General features: G+C 37.3%; 1 protein-coding gene across 2 annotated transcripts in view; it reads left to right on the forward strand.

Annotated features, from left to right (window-relative positions):
* IPO5 (importin 5) overlaps nt 1-14,217 on the forward strand; it is a 40,501-nt gene that overhangs the window by 23,604 nt on the left and 2,680 nt on the right. For both annotated transcript variants that reach the window (XM_019756911.2, XM_074329439.1), the window contains 14 exons: nt 125-249; nt 341-430; nt 522-695; nt 3,853-4,071; nt 5,151-5,234; nt 6,854-6,986; nt 7,076-7,197; nt 8,308-8,404; nt 9,502-9,674; nt 10,635-10,746; nt 10,836-10,891; nt 11,877-11,999; nt 12,894-13,113; nt 13,742-13,970. In XM_019756911.2, coding sequence (XP_019612470.1) covers nt 125-249; nt 341-430; nt 522-695; nt 3,853-4,071; nt 5,151-5,234; nt 6,854-6,986; nt 7,076-7,197; nt 8,308-8,404; nt 9,502-9,674; nt 10,635-10,746; nt 10,836-10,891; nt 11,877-11,999; nt 12,894-13,113; nt 13,742-13,970 — 1,957 coding nt within the window. The remainder of the gene's footprint in view (nt 1-124; nt 250-340; nt 431-521; nt 696-3,852; nt 4,072-5,150; nt 5,235-6,853; nt 6,987-7,075; nt 7,198-8,307; nt 8,405-9,501; nt 9,675-10,634; nt 10,747-10,835; nt 10,892-11,876; nt 12,000-12,893; nt 13,114-13,741; nt 13,971-14,217) is intronic.

The raw sequence follows: 14,217 nt of genomic DNA on the forward strand, positions 1-14,217 counted from the left end.
AATTAATAAATAAAAATACTTTGTGTTATTCTTTTCAAGATAAACAGAACTTTTATACATCCACCAGAATGACATGTTTGTAGTGTCTCATTGCAGTTCTTTCATTCGTAATTCTTTTCCGTAGCTGACTGGAAATACCGGCATGCAGGGTTAATGGCCTTATCTGCCATTGGCGAAGGATGCCACCAGCAAATGGAAGGAATTCTAAATGAGATAGTAAATTTTGTTTTGCTTTTTCTTCAGGATCCTGTAAGTACCAATAAATGCTTGATTCATAATTATTACCATAGTTCACATGGGAAATAGAAAACCTTTACTAATACAAAGGAACATATTCCAGCATCCAAGAGTAAGGTATGCAGCCTGTAATGCCGTGGGACAGATGGCCACAGATTTTGCACCTGGTTTCCAAAAGAAATTCCATGAAAAGGTAAGTATGAAGTCCTCAAACATTTGAATCAAACTTGAAGAAGAAGGATGGCATTTCAGAATGTATGCTTCTGTATGATTTAATTTCACAGGTGATTGCAGCTCTGCTGCAGACCATGGAAGACCAGGGCAACCAACGCGTGCAGGCCCACGCCGCTGCCGCTCTCATTAATTTTACTGAGGACTGTCCCAAGTCGCTGCTTATTCCGTATTTAGATAATCTGGTGAAACATCTGCATTCCATCATGGTACTTAAACTCCAAGAGGTAAGTTGTAAGATCTTCCAGCCTCCTATTTGAGATTAATTTAGGTTAATTTTATGGTTAAGACCCCTGGAGAAAGCGACTTTTCTGCGTGGCTATAAAGAATAGACAGTTAGGAGGACATTCTAGGCTTGACCATAGAAGGAACCACATGGCTTTTATAGGTTAGGTAAGATCGGTATATGAATTACCTTGAAAACAAGGCAGTTATTTTTGAACTCTGATTTATGTAAATTGGGAAGAACCATTTTACGTTCTTAACTGCTGCAGGAAATCATGTTAATGTGATTATAGGAAACTAGCATGGTAGCATTGTGAGACATAAACAGAAAAAGGAGATTTAAGGCAAGACTGTCATACAATCATCGTTCAGGGAGTGTGGATAGTAATAGTGGAAGTTGGGGGGAAAGGAGATTCAAACAGACATTTCTCAAGAAGCATTAGCATTTTATTTCTGCCAGTTTGAATTTTTGGGGGGGAGTGGGAGACAGGAATTTATTGGGGAACAGTGTGTACTTCCAGGACTTTTTTCCAAGTCAAGTTGTTGTCCTTTCAATCTTAGTTGTGGAGGGTGCAGCCCAGCTTCAGGTCCAATTGCCATTGCTAGTTGCAGGGGGCGCAGCCCACCATCCCTTGTGGGAGTTGAACCGGGAACCTTGTGGTTGAGAGGACATACTCCAACAACTGATCCATCCGGGAGCTTAGTGGCAGCTCAGCTCAAGGTGCCGTGTTCAATCTTTAGTTGCAGGGGGCGCTGCCCACCATCCCTTGTGGGACTCTAGGAATCGAACTGGCAACCTTGTGGTTGAGAGCCTGCGCTCCAACCAACTGAGCCATCCGGGAGGCAGCTCAGCTCAAGGTGCTACATTCAATCTTAGTTGAAGGGGGCGGAGCCCACCATCCTTTGCGGGACTTGAAGAATTGAACTGACAACCTTTTGGTTGAGAGCCCACTGGCCCATGAGGGAATCGAACCGGCAGCCTTCGGAGTTAGGAGCACAGAGCTCCAACCACCTGAGCCACCTGGCTGGCCCCCAGTTTGAATTTTAAAAGATGAAAGAGAAGGAAGTAAAAATATTGACCATTCTTCTAACCTGGGTGACAGAAATAGAAGATGTGAAAAAGAGTATTCTTTTTGCTTTAAATATGTTGAGCTTTTAAAATAAGACCTGGCCATCTAAATAGAAGATGGTTTATGGTTGTAGCTTAAGTAAGAGACAACCTAAAAACGATTGAATGATATTAGCACAGCAGTATATGAGAGAAAGATGGATGTAAGAAAGGCAATGATTGAGGCCCAGTTGTCAAATACAATAAAAATAAATCACTATTATGAAATGAAATGAATAAAAAAGGACATACAAAATTAAAGCGTTTTTACTGTTGTAGTCAACAGATATAAAGGCACTGTCAAATTGCTGTAAAAGTTTCTAACATTCAATTCCTGTAACAGTTCATAAACCACACTTTGCATCTGACTGATTTAAAGAAGAACAAGGAGGAAAATGAGATACAGTATCTCAGAAGACAAAGAAAGGGGTTTGAGACAAAAGGATGAGTGTTAAGTGTCAGATGACAGCAGAATAGGAATATGATAAAAGGAACACGAGTGTATCTGAAGACAGGAAGAAGATGTAGACCCAAGTTGAAGGCAGATTGGTTGGTTGGTTGGTTAGTTAAATCAGGAATAGATGGATGAAACGATTCTACAAGTAGATTTGGGTAGAGGGCTGAAGTGCAAAGAGTCTGTATCCTCCTCCCCTTCCCCCAGAGGGACAATGCATGAGATACTTAAAGACTGAAGGAAGGAGTTGCTGAGATGGGATGGGAGGAGGATAAAGTATGTGAGCAAGAGTTGTGTGAAGAGAGGGTAGCCAAAGAAGAAGGACATTCCTTTGAGATCAGAGACAGGTCCAGATATTAAATACGAAGCACATGCCGAGATGCAAAAGAAGGGGATAACAACGTCTTAAGGTGTGGTGAACTCATAGCACAAGGTGAGGAGCTCTGCTGAGAGTGTGGTTGTAGACGATGAGAATGAAGAAAATCCGGAGTAGTTACTAGGTTAAGTATTCATGTGAATCCACAAGGAATTATAAAATAATATTGCCAGGTGATAGCATGAGCGCAGCTGCAAATAGCCAGTTAGTATTTGTCACTAGCCAAGTCAGAGAATACTGTAGGTCTTTGGTTGCAGGAGAAAGGTGGCTCATCTGTTTTACCAAGACAGAAATGGGAGAAAGGGCACCCGTGTATCATTAGTTATATCTTCTGGGGAGAGTCAGATTAGAAGATAGAGGAATGGATCCAAAAGGGAATTTTCTCCATAACATAGTAGGACAGCATAAAATATATAGTAAATAGTGGGAATAAATGAGGAAAATGAGTAAGGGTAGGCATTAAGCTTGATGGATACAAAATTTTTTTTTTTTTTTTAAGATTTTATTCGGAAAAGAAAACAGAACTTTATTGGGGAACAGTGTGTACTTCCAGGACTTTTTTTTCCCAACTCAAGTTGTTGTCCTTTCAATCTTAGTTGTGGAGGGTCCGCTCCAGGTCCGGTTGTGGTTGCTAGTTGCAGGGGGCGCAGCCCACCATCCCTTGCGGGAGTCGAACTGGCAACCTTGTGGTTGAGAGGACAAGCTCCACCCAACTGAGCCATCTGGGAGCTCAGCGGCAGCTCAGCTCAAGGTGCCGTGTTCAATCTTAGTTGCAGGGAGCGCTGCCCACCATCCCTTGCGGGACTCGAGGAGTTGAACTGGCAACCTTGTGGTTGAGAGCCCACTGGCCCATGTGGGAATTGAACCGGCAGCCTTCGGATTTAGGAGTGTGGAGCTCTAACCGCCTGAGCCACTGGGCCAGCCCCAAAAATTTTTAAAGGAGTCAAATTTGTGCTGAAGGACTAGCTGTGCTTTGAGATAAAGCAAAAGTAAGGCGTGTTAACTAGTTTAACAGAAGAGAAAGACGATCCCACATAAATAGTTCAATAGATTCTTAAATTTGCTCCAAAACCTAGTCTCCACTCCACTCTGGCTGCTGGAAAGTGGTCTCAGCTTGCTATTTCAAAATAGTGTTTGGGAAAAGCCTTCAGGAACGTGAAGGGAGTGTTTCTTCTAGTTTCTCATTTACATAATTTATTTTGTGTGTCTTCCTTCTCCTAGTTGATTCAAAAAGGTACCAAGTTAGTTTTGGAACAAGTTGTGACATCTATCGCATCAGTTGCAGATACTGCAGAGGAAAAATTTGTCCCCTACTATGACTTATTTATGCCATCACTAAAGCACATTGTTGAGAATGCAGTTCAAAAAGAACTGAGACTTCTCAGAGGAAAAACTATTGAATGCATCAGTCTCATTGGTCTGGCTGTTGGGAAGGAAAAAGTAAGTGATTTGTAGTATGTTGGACTTACTGTATGTAACTTGGCTATGGAGACATTAAGGGTACACGAGTTTTTTCATTCTGATAAATGATTTTCTGGATGCTTATTTTTTTCCATCATCTTACTGTCACATTACTCGTATTTCATATATAAATAAATTTTTGTCTTCATTTTTTCATTGTTAATATTAAGGTTTTTTCTTAACTCATTTATGCTCTTGAAACCTCCCCCTTTCCCTACCACATGCATGTACGGTCTATCTCTTGGGAGGCATGTGGAGTTCAAGATCCATATGTTTAGTTTCACCCATTTAAACGTGCTTGGAAACATTCCAGTTACTTTCCTGTTAATTTAAAAAGCATTAAGTATCCTAAGAGAGAAATCTGTATACATATAGCTTTTCAGAAAATAATTAGCAAGGACCATTGGACATTGTTTTTCTTCCCAGCCAATATCTCAGCATTGTTAAAGCTAATCCAAAAGGAGTTCTTCTGTCATCAACCCCTAATGTTCTGGTTCTCAGAACTAACATCATAGAACCTCTCAGTCTGGTCTCCAAAACCAGCATCGCTATTAACTAACATGAATTGTTTTCTGTGGGACACAGAGAACCTAACCAGTAAAACATTTTTATGTTCCATACTCTATATGTGGCGGTCAAGCTATTTTTGAAACACTGCGTATCCGATGAAGATTGCCAGAACCTCACAGAATTAAATGAAGATCATGTAGTTGTATGGAGCAGTCCAAAATTTTCTTTCTGGATTTTGATTGTCTTTTTACTGCTAGAAATACATAAATCATGGACCAGAACTTGATGTCATTAGAAATATCCTTATACTGCAGTTAATTTTGACCTTCACTGGGAAGTATGTTTTTCTAGAAAGAGCCCTAAGTCTTTTGTAATATAGATGAAAAATTTTCAATATAATACTTTCATCTGAGGGGTTATGACCCATGTAGGAAATGTAATAGATCTTTTGGGGAAGTTTTGTTATTACATGAGAAACAATAAGTACCTCTCTGATCTGATGTACACGAGAAATGTTGGTGTTGATTTTGCCAAATATTTTCTTCAAGTTCATGCAAGATGCATCAGATGTGATGCAACTGTTGTTGAAGACCCAGACAGACTTCAGTGATATGGAAGATGACGATCCTCAGGTAAAGCAGCCGTCACACATTCGCATTGACCCATTTGGGAGTTGTGGATAGTGCAAGGCTAAATGTACTGAAAAAAGAAATTAAGTAATAGGCTTTTGGAGATATTAACCCATGGTTTTAGAGACATTCTTCACTGGTTTGACTACTCGTGACATTTTTCCTCATTTTGTTGTAGTTGCTCCTTCTCTTCCAACTCTCAAGGTTTTGCCGCTCTTCAGGGTTCTCTCCTAGGCCCTCCTCTCCTCACTCCCCTTGAGCAATGAGTGTCATTTACACACAATCATGGCTTCGGTTTTCTCTATATGCTTGTGACTTCCAGATGTTTCTCTGAATTCAAGGTTCATTTATCCGTTTACTCTAGACATCTCCATTTGGATGTCTCTTGGTCCTTTGAATGCTACATGGTTTCCCTCTCCTGTCAAAAGAAATAAATACAGAAACCTAACAATTTTAGAACATGCCATGCTCTCTTCTCTCTGCCTATGAATAAACAAACATTTCTTTAACTTAGAAAGAACCCTCCCCCACTCAACCTGGCTAACTCCTGCTCATATATCATGTCCTGTACAAGTTTCAATGGTGGGTACTTACGACATTGTTGTAATGTAATAATCATCAATGTCCTAATCTTAATAGTATTCACAATGCCTTACATAAAACAGGCACTCAAATAACTGTTTAATTAAATTTTGACTTTACACAGCCACACTAAATTGTTTCCCATGCACTTAAAATTGTGGGGGTTTTTGTTTTTTAATTAGGAGGCGGGAGTGTGTGCATGTAAGATAGATACCCTGTTTTCCTGAAAATTAAGACCTAGCCGGACAGTCACCTCTAATGCAACTTTTGGAGCAAAAATTAATATAAGACCCGGTATTATATTAATATTATTATATTATACCCAGTCTTACAGTAAAATAAGACTGGGTCTTGTATTAATTTTTGCTCCAAAAGCAACATTAGAGCTGATTGTCTGGGGAAACACGGTATATAGAAAGATACCTGGGAGTAAAAATCACTTTCTGAGTTACAGAAATGATGAATTAGAACCAGATTCTCTGTAGGTAGTTTGCAGATAATTAAATATATATGAACACAGTAGGAGAAGAGGTGTCTTAAATAGACCCAGCCATTTACACAGAAAATTACTGTAGCCAGGAGAAAGGGGTGTTTTGTTTCTTGGGTATTAATAAATGTTTAATGAATGGAATACTAGGCAGTAGGGATACAAAGTCAAATAAAATATTTCTGCCTTCGAGAAAATTAGTGCCTAGGAGTTGATATGTTTAAGTGGGTTTTATTTATGTGATTCAGATGATAATAGATGTATGTATATATATATATATATTTATTTATTCTTGAAAGTAAAAAAAATAGGTACAGTCCTGGTCTTTCTCTTTTGCTTCACCTGCCATCTGTATGTCAGTGTAGAAGTTCACAGTGATTTTGTTACTGTTTCTGAACATTTTAAGTGTATGACCTTAGAAAATGTACTTATTAAAGTACCATGAATGTAAACTAAACAGTTTCTGTGAAATAGGGAAATGGCTTTCTTTATCATGTCTTATTGACCTATTGCTTTAAAATTAGTTTTAATTTAATTTTAATTTCCCCCCCAGATATCTTACATGATCTCAGCATGGGCCAGAATGTGCAAAATCCTTGGAAAAGAATTTCAGCAGTACCTTCCAGTGGTTATGGGCCCTTTGATGAAGACAGCTTCGATTAAGCCTGAAGTAGCCCTTTTAGATAGTAGGTGTCTTCATGAAGACAACAGTTACAAAATTTCTTTCTTTGTTATTAATTTTAACATGAGTTTGTTTTCTTCCTTGTTATAAAAGCCCAAGACATGGAGAATATGAGTGATGATGATGGTTGGGAATTTGTGAACCTTGGCGACCAGCAAAGTTTTGGTATTAAAACTGCAGGATTGGAAGAAAAGTCAACTGCTTGTCAGATGCTGGTAAGTGATAACGTGTAAACTTTGTTTTACAACTTCTTATAATACATTTATATACATTTGATAGGAGTGCTTTTCATAGATGCTAAAGAAATTATTTTGAAGAGCAAGAATATGTTCTTTAAAAAATGTAGAACCTTTTCACTCAACGTTTCTATTTCTGGATTTCCATCCTAGAGAAATTATGTGGACAAAGCCTTTTATTATCAGTGCTGTTTCTAATAACAAAAAAATGGCCTGAATGCCTGTTATCAATAATTACAGTACCTTGGAGTATTACACAGCTGTTGTAAATTCACACAGGGCAAGGATTTTGTGTTTTGTGCTTAGTGTATATAGTAAATGGTCAAGGAATAGTTTTTGAATGAATAAACAGAAATGTACTCATGATATTAAAAATAAAACCAGGGTGATTTCAGTTGTGTAGATAAACGTGGTAATATGATTATCTCTTATGGTATTATGGGGGTGTGTGTTTAAGATCTCTTAGTTTTTCGTTGTTTATCTTTATGAGCATGTTATAGACAGTGAGGGATATTTTAAAAAATATTTACTGCTTATAATTTGTAAACATTTGGATTAAAGTGTCTTTCAGCTGGAGAGCAAATATAAATGTAAGACCTTTAAACAAATCTTAATATAGTAGGAGAGAATAAAGAAACTTTTTAAAAGTTTTTTCTCTTTTACTATTTAAATAGTGATTTTTTAAAAATACAAAATAACATAAGCCTGTTGACTGTAGATTTACAAAGTGATATGCTACAATTAAGTTTTCAGGTTTTTTGTATCTTTTTAGTTGTGATATATTTTGTTTGAAATATTTTCAGGGTATTAAAACTTGTGCTAAATTCTCCCACACACAAGAAATAAAAAATACCTAGTATTCCTGATTTTGAATGACAATATATACTATAGTCATTTAATGGGCCTTTCCCATTTTACTTTTTTTTTTTCAGTAGTTAAAAGACTAATTTGACAGTCCTACATGCAACTTTAAATGTAATTGTAATCAGGATACAACATTCTGTGGTCCTTATGATTTTGCTGTTTGTTAATAAAAATACCTGTTAGCTAACGTGGATATTGAGTTCTTTTTCAATACTTTGGTTTCAGGTTTGCTATGCTAAGGAGTTAAAGGAAGGCTTTGTGGAATACACCGAACAGGTTGTCAAACTGATGGTCCCTTTACTGAAATTTTATTTCCACGATGATATCCTATACATTTTGAATGCAAAACATGTCTAGTTTTAGTTAATTGTAGCTTGTTCAAGTATTATTAGACTCTGTGTTAACTGAAGGGTACCGTCACCATTATTGTTTGTGTTTACACTATAATTTCAGGTTATAAACTTGGTTCTTTGCATTTGCCTTTGTTTCCTTTGTGGCCAAAACATGAAAAAGAAAGTTATTGTCTAGTTGACCATTTTCTGTGGACCACTGAAGGATTTTAAGGATTGGTATTTTATTGGCAAATATGTACAATTGTATATAATTGTTTTCCCAAATATTTTTTGATAATGTTAAGAAAGTAAGATATTTTTTAAGAGATTAGAAATTCACTGATACTTAAGTTTCTGTAGTACAGAATGCTACATTTCAAATGTGGATAGCACCTTTGGGGAGAAACATGTCGGTAAATCTGCATGTTAAATATCTTCCTCCACAACATAGTAGTAGTTGTAATTAATGCTGTAGATACATGTTTATGCCTTTACACACACACACACAATTTCATAGATGGGTAAAAAAGGACAGCTCCACCGAGTGGTAGAGTGTAAACCCAAACCCAGATGTACCTGCCTCCAGATCCCTTTGTTGTAGTTTCTCATGCTGTATCCAGCAGTGGCATCCATTACAGAAGACAGCTTTTCCCCAGAGACACTTCCCATGATGCAAGAGGACAAAGCAGAATTGTTTTTAAGAAGTCTCCAGACATTATTTTACAAATGGTGTTAGATAGGGAAAAGCAACTTAATGTTTATTGAAAATGAAAAAGGCTAGTACGGGAAGAGATCCAAGGGTCCCAGGTCTTTTCACAGTGATTTTTATGTTTTTGGGTTACATTAGAGACTCACGTTGTAGATGACAGAAAACACAAGAGGTATATCTTATGGGCAGGAGACTTCTATTTTTATACACACGTTATATTTAACACAAGTTCTTGGATAGCAGTCTTAGATAAACAGAAATTGGATAAACAGACGTTGCCTAGCACTCCTGTTAACTCTGAGCACTTTAACATTTAAGTAAACAAAATGATAGGACAATCTTTTGAGGATAGTGATTACATTTCCTTAACAATAAAACGTGTTCGAGTGGCAGCAGCAGAATCCATGCCTCTTCTCTTGGAATGTGCAAGAGTTCGTGGTCCTGAGTATCTCACACAGATGTGGCATTTTATGTGTGATGCTCTAATCAAGGCCATTGGCACAGAACCAGATTCAGATGTCCTCTCAGAAATAATGCATTCTTTTGCAAAGGTAAATATTTTTCTCTTAAAGATATGTATAAAAGTGTGTGTTCATTTATTAGTCTTGCTAAATACATTGGGGGATTTTTGCTATAACAGATTTTTTTAAATAAAAATGTTCAGTTCTTTTTAATTTAATATTTTATTGTCATATTTTTATGTTTTAAGAGTAGTTTGTATTCCAGTCTTGATTAGTTTCTACCATCGTTTACCTATAATCCAACTTTAGAAGCTTGGGTATCATCTCCAACTCATGTCTAGTTTTCTGTTCTAGTCTCTCCTAAACTCCTCTGTGTTTTTGTTCCCATTGCCTTACCTCTGTGCTGGTGAAATAGCCTGACTTGGTCTATTCCAGAAGTCATTCTTTTCTTTTCCTCCCAGTTCATTCTCCTTTTCTCAAACATTAACTTGCTCTTTATTTGAGTCACTCACCTTCACATATTCTTGGTCACCCCCCGATTGCTCACAGGTTACCCTGCAATTCGGTTTAAAAGTTCTTCAGCATCTTTATTTGTCCCCATTTACACTCCTGCAGTTCAAAATGTCTTATTTTTCCAAAGAACGCGTGCTTCCATACTTTTACCCATGGCATCCCCTCTGCCTGTGATGCCGTACCAGGGCAGACTTGCCCTTTCTCCAGTGCTATCTGTATAGAGAGTATGTATGTAGTAATTGAGCTCCTTAGAAGCTGCTTAGTCTGTTCCATCTTTGAATCCTCAGCATCTAGCATAATGCATGGCACTTAAAATATGCCTAGGACAAGTTTAAAAGAAAAATGTTTTTAAAATTCTCTTTAAAATGCTGGCATGGTAACAAATACAAACCAAGGGTATCTACTCATTTAATCATTACTCTTCCAGGGTACTGAGTTGTGTTAATTTTTCTCATGTGATTCTTCATGAAGTTTTTCTTTCGACTCGTAAAAACCTATAATTCTTAGGGTTGCTTTCTTTCTTCAACTTCATTTTAGTGCGTTGAAGTAATGGGAGATGGATGCCTTAATAATGAACACTTTGAAGAATTGGGAGGTATACTGAAAGCTAAACTCGAAGAACATTTTAAAAATCAAGAATTGCGACAAGGTAAGTTTTTTTTATGCTTTTATTTCTGAATGTAATCCTTGACCATTTTGGCAGCCATTTAAAAGGACGTTTATTTGGGTGTGTTTTAGTTAAAAGACAAGATGAAGACTATGATGAGCAGGTGGAAGAGTCACTACAAGATGAGGTAAATTTCCCTTCAGAACTTCATTTACATGACTTTGCGTCTGGAAGATTTTTAAATGCCTAAGTTTCTAATTCATCTAGCATGTCATTTTCATGTGATTATTAGTAATTTTTAGCAGAAGAATTGGACATGTATTTGTCCTTCAGTTAGAGAATAAGTAATTTGAAATTAGTGTTCATTTTGTTGCAATACCTCACACATAGAAGTACTTTGAGTTCACCTACTATTGTTTTTACACACTCCTCACAGCTGTTTTGTATTTAGTGGTGCTTTCACTCTTTTAAAGATTCTTGGACTCAAATTCAGATAGATGTTAAGGGACTGCGTAAAGCCACACACAGTTGAGGACCTAGGACTTAAGGCCAGACCTTTCTGTAACAGCTGTCTTTCTACTGGGCAACAGACTAATGCAGATTTACTTCTAGTAAATAGTACACAGGCAGTGGTTAGTAGAATTCTTCTTCACCTTGTTACTGTCCTCATCAAACCACTTGACGCCATCAAACATATTTCAACTATTGGGGCTCCATAATATGTGGCATGTGGCCTCCCTGGGACCACTGCTGACCTCTGCAGGTCATCCCAGTTGTCGGCAAGCACTCGCACTGCCACCAAGGTTGTTCACAGGGATACGAGGGAAGTAACTGACACTGCGTCTCCCCATGGGCCCGCTCTAAAATTAGAACACTTTGTTTCAGAACTTTGAAATTTGGGATAATTTTTCAGTCATACGTTTTTTTAATTATATACCAAGAAAAATCTGCAGTAAGTGCAGTACTTGGCACACACCTTATCTTTCCATAGGTAGGTGAGAGACATGACACCCAATCATTGAGGTAACTGCAGTCTTTGGATTATTACTATGACCTTAAGAAAGTGATGAGAAATTTAATTTTCCACATTTCTTAGATTTTAAAAAAATAAGTGTTATTGTTAATAGTGAAGATACTTTTTAATACGTATGGGTGTGTCTGTTTTGTTCTAGGATGATAATGATATTTATATTCTGACCAAAGTGTCAGACATTTTACACTCAATATTCAGTAGCTACAAGGAAAAGGTGTTACCATGGTTTGAACAACTGCTTCCGTTAATTGTCAACCTAATTGTAAGTATTGCCTTTCTTTGACAGTTATTTTAGATAATTGACGTAATTCTTTCATTGCAGCATTTGAAAATGTACAGTTTCAAGTTAAAATGGATCTTAGAAATCAGAGGTTTTTACTGTGCATCTTTAATTTGATCAAGTTTATTGCCCTGGATATTTTCTCACTTGATAATGTGCTTAAAGTTTGCTAATTGGGTTTTCCATAGTTCAGTTAAATCATAATACGTACAAGTGATTTTTCATTATTTTAGATTATGTTTGCCCTGCTAAATTAATAAATGAAAACAGTGATTTTTTTTTTTTTTTTGCAGTGGACCCTAGAGAATTTAGTTACAATTCTTGTTGTGTACTACCAGTAATTATAGATTCTGGATGATGACTTGATGTGTTGTTTTTTAAAATATATTCTAAATTAAAAGCAGTTGTCAGATGTTTGTCCTTTTTTTGACTTTCTATTTTGTATATTTTATTGTATTTAGTAGTGTAAGCCATTTTAAAAAGATTTAGGCACATAGGACATAGCCTCTTGAATCAATAGTATAAAAGAATATCTTCGCAGCTTTATTATTGTTGGTGTTTTTTAAATACAGCATTACCATTATCTTTTTTATAAAGTAAGTGTGTGTACACTGCTACTATTGTCAGTTCTTCCTGGTATGTGGTAATGACAGATTGTCGAATTCTGTAACAGTTCACACAAGTCTCTCAAACCTATACTTATTTAAATCTATGAGGTACTTTGAGGATTGTTACTCACAAAAAGTGATTGTTACTAGTTGTTTTTCCTTGTGTCTGTCAGGAATATCTATGTAAGCAGTCTGTAGTGAATATTTATTTCTTTACATTCTTTATGTACTCTAGTATTCAAATCTTAAAAGAGCATCTCTTTTGTAGTGTCCGCATAGACCATGGCCAGACAGACAGTGGGGATTGTGCATCTTTGATGATGTTATAGAACACTGTAGTCCAGCCTCATTTAAATATGCAGAATATTTCTTAAGGCCAATGCTGCAATATGTATGTGACAACAGCGCAGAAGTCAGGCAAGCAGCTGCGTATGGCCTGGGAGTCATGGCACAGTATGGTGGAGATAACTATCGTCCTTTTTGTACAGGTACTGATGTTTATTTGGTTACATACATTTCCTTCCAGGCATCCCTTTTGTCCCTATTGCATTCTCTCTTCCACACGCCAAACATCTACCTATTCCTGCTTTATTCTCTTTTCCTTTTTCAAACACTCCATCTGTGGCACGTAGGAATTTATCGTCTTTATTTTCATAGAAATGGAAATGAAATCTGCGTGGAATCAGAACCAAATCAGAGCCTCCCTACCCTAGTCTTCCAGGGTGCAGTTCATTTTGGGTTGGGGGAGGTATATTACAGCCCTAACATAGGACTTTTAAAACATACCGGGGTTCCTGTAAGTTAAGCACAGGAATATTAGGTAACTAGGTGGCTTTTAAAGCTTAAGTACTCTGGGGTGAACAGGAGGGTAAATCTGGAGGTTACTAATTTCTTGGAGTCTCTAAGTCAGTAGCCTGCTAGTGTTCGTAACTCTGCTGGGACAGACTCCCTTTCATTACTGGTCTGTGATTCTGTAGCCAAGAAGACAAAACATTCTTTACACTTTAACATTTCTTCACCAGAACCTGTAATTGAACCAAAGGTAAAAGAAATATTTATGTTTACTTGCATGAAAATGTGAGCTTTAACTGGCCTTTTCCCAAATGCTTGTTTTAGAAGCACTTCCTCTGCTGGTAAGAGTTATTCAGTCTGCCGATTCTAAGACCAAAGAAAATGTCAATGCTACAGAGAACTGCATCTCAGCAGTAGGGAAAATTATGAAGTTCAAGCCCGACTGTGTAAACGTGGAAGAAGTCCTACCGCACTGGTTGTCTTGGCTTCCACTACATGAAGATAAAGAAGAAGCTGTTCAGACTTTCAGTTACCTGTGTGACCTGATAGAAAGGTAAGAACAAGGCTGTACCTTCCCTTCCCTTCACAGGAGACAGTGCTGCCTGTGCCTGCCCTTGGGTGCATAGCTGTGCAGCAGTGCTCTCGCCGGAACTCAGGCTGAGAAACCACACCACGGTAACATTGCTTCATAGTCTGGTTTGGGTTGTTCCTTACGGAATTAAATTCAATGGGTGAGGCATTCCAGAACAATGTTTTAAGAAGCTTTCTTCTAATGTTTTGTCTCCCACCCTATTTATTTA

The sequence above is a fragment of the Rhinolophus sinicus genome, linkage group LG04 (genome assembly GCF_036562045.2).
Source record: "Rhinolophus sinicus isolate RSC01 linkage group LG04, ASM3656204v1, whole genome shotgun sequence".
NCBI classification, from domain to species: domain Eukaryota; kingdom Metazoa; phylum Chordata; class Mammalia; order Chiroptera; family Rhinolophidae; genus Rhinolophus; species Rhinolophus sinicus.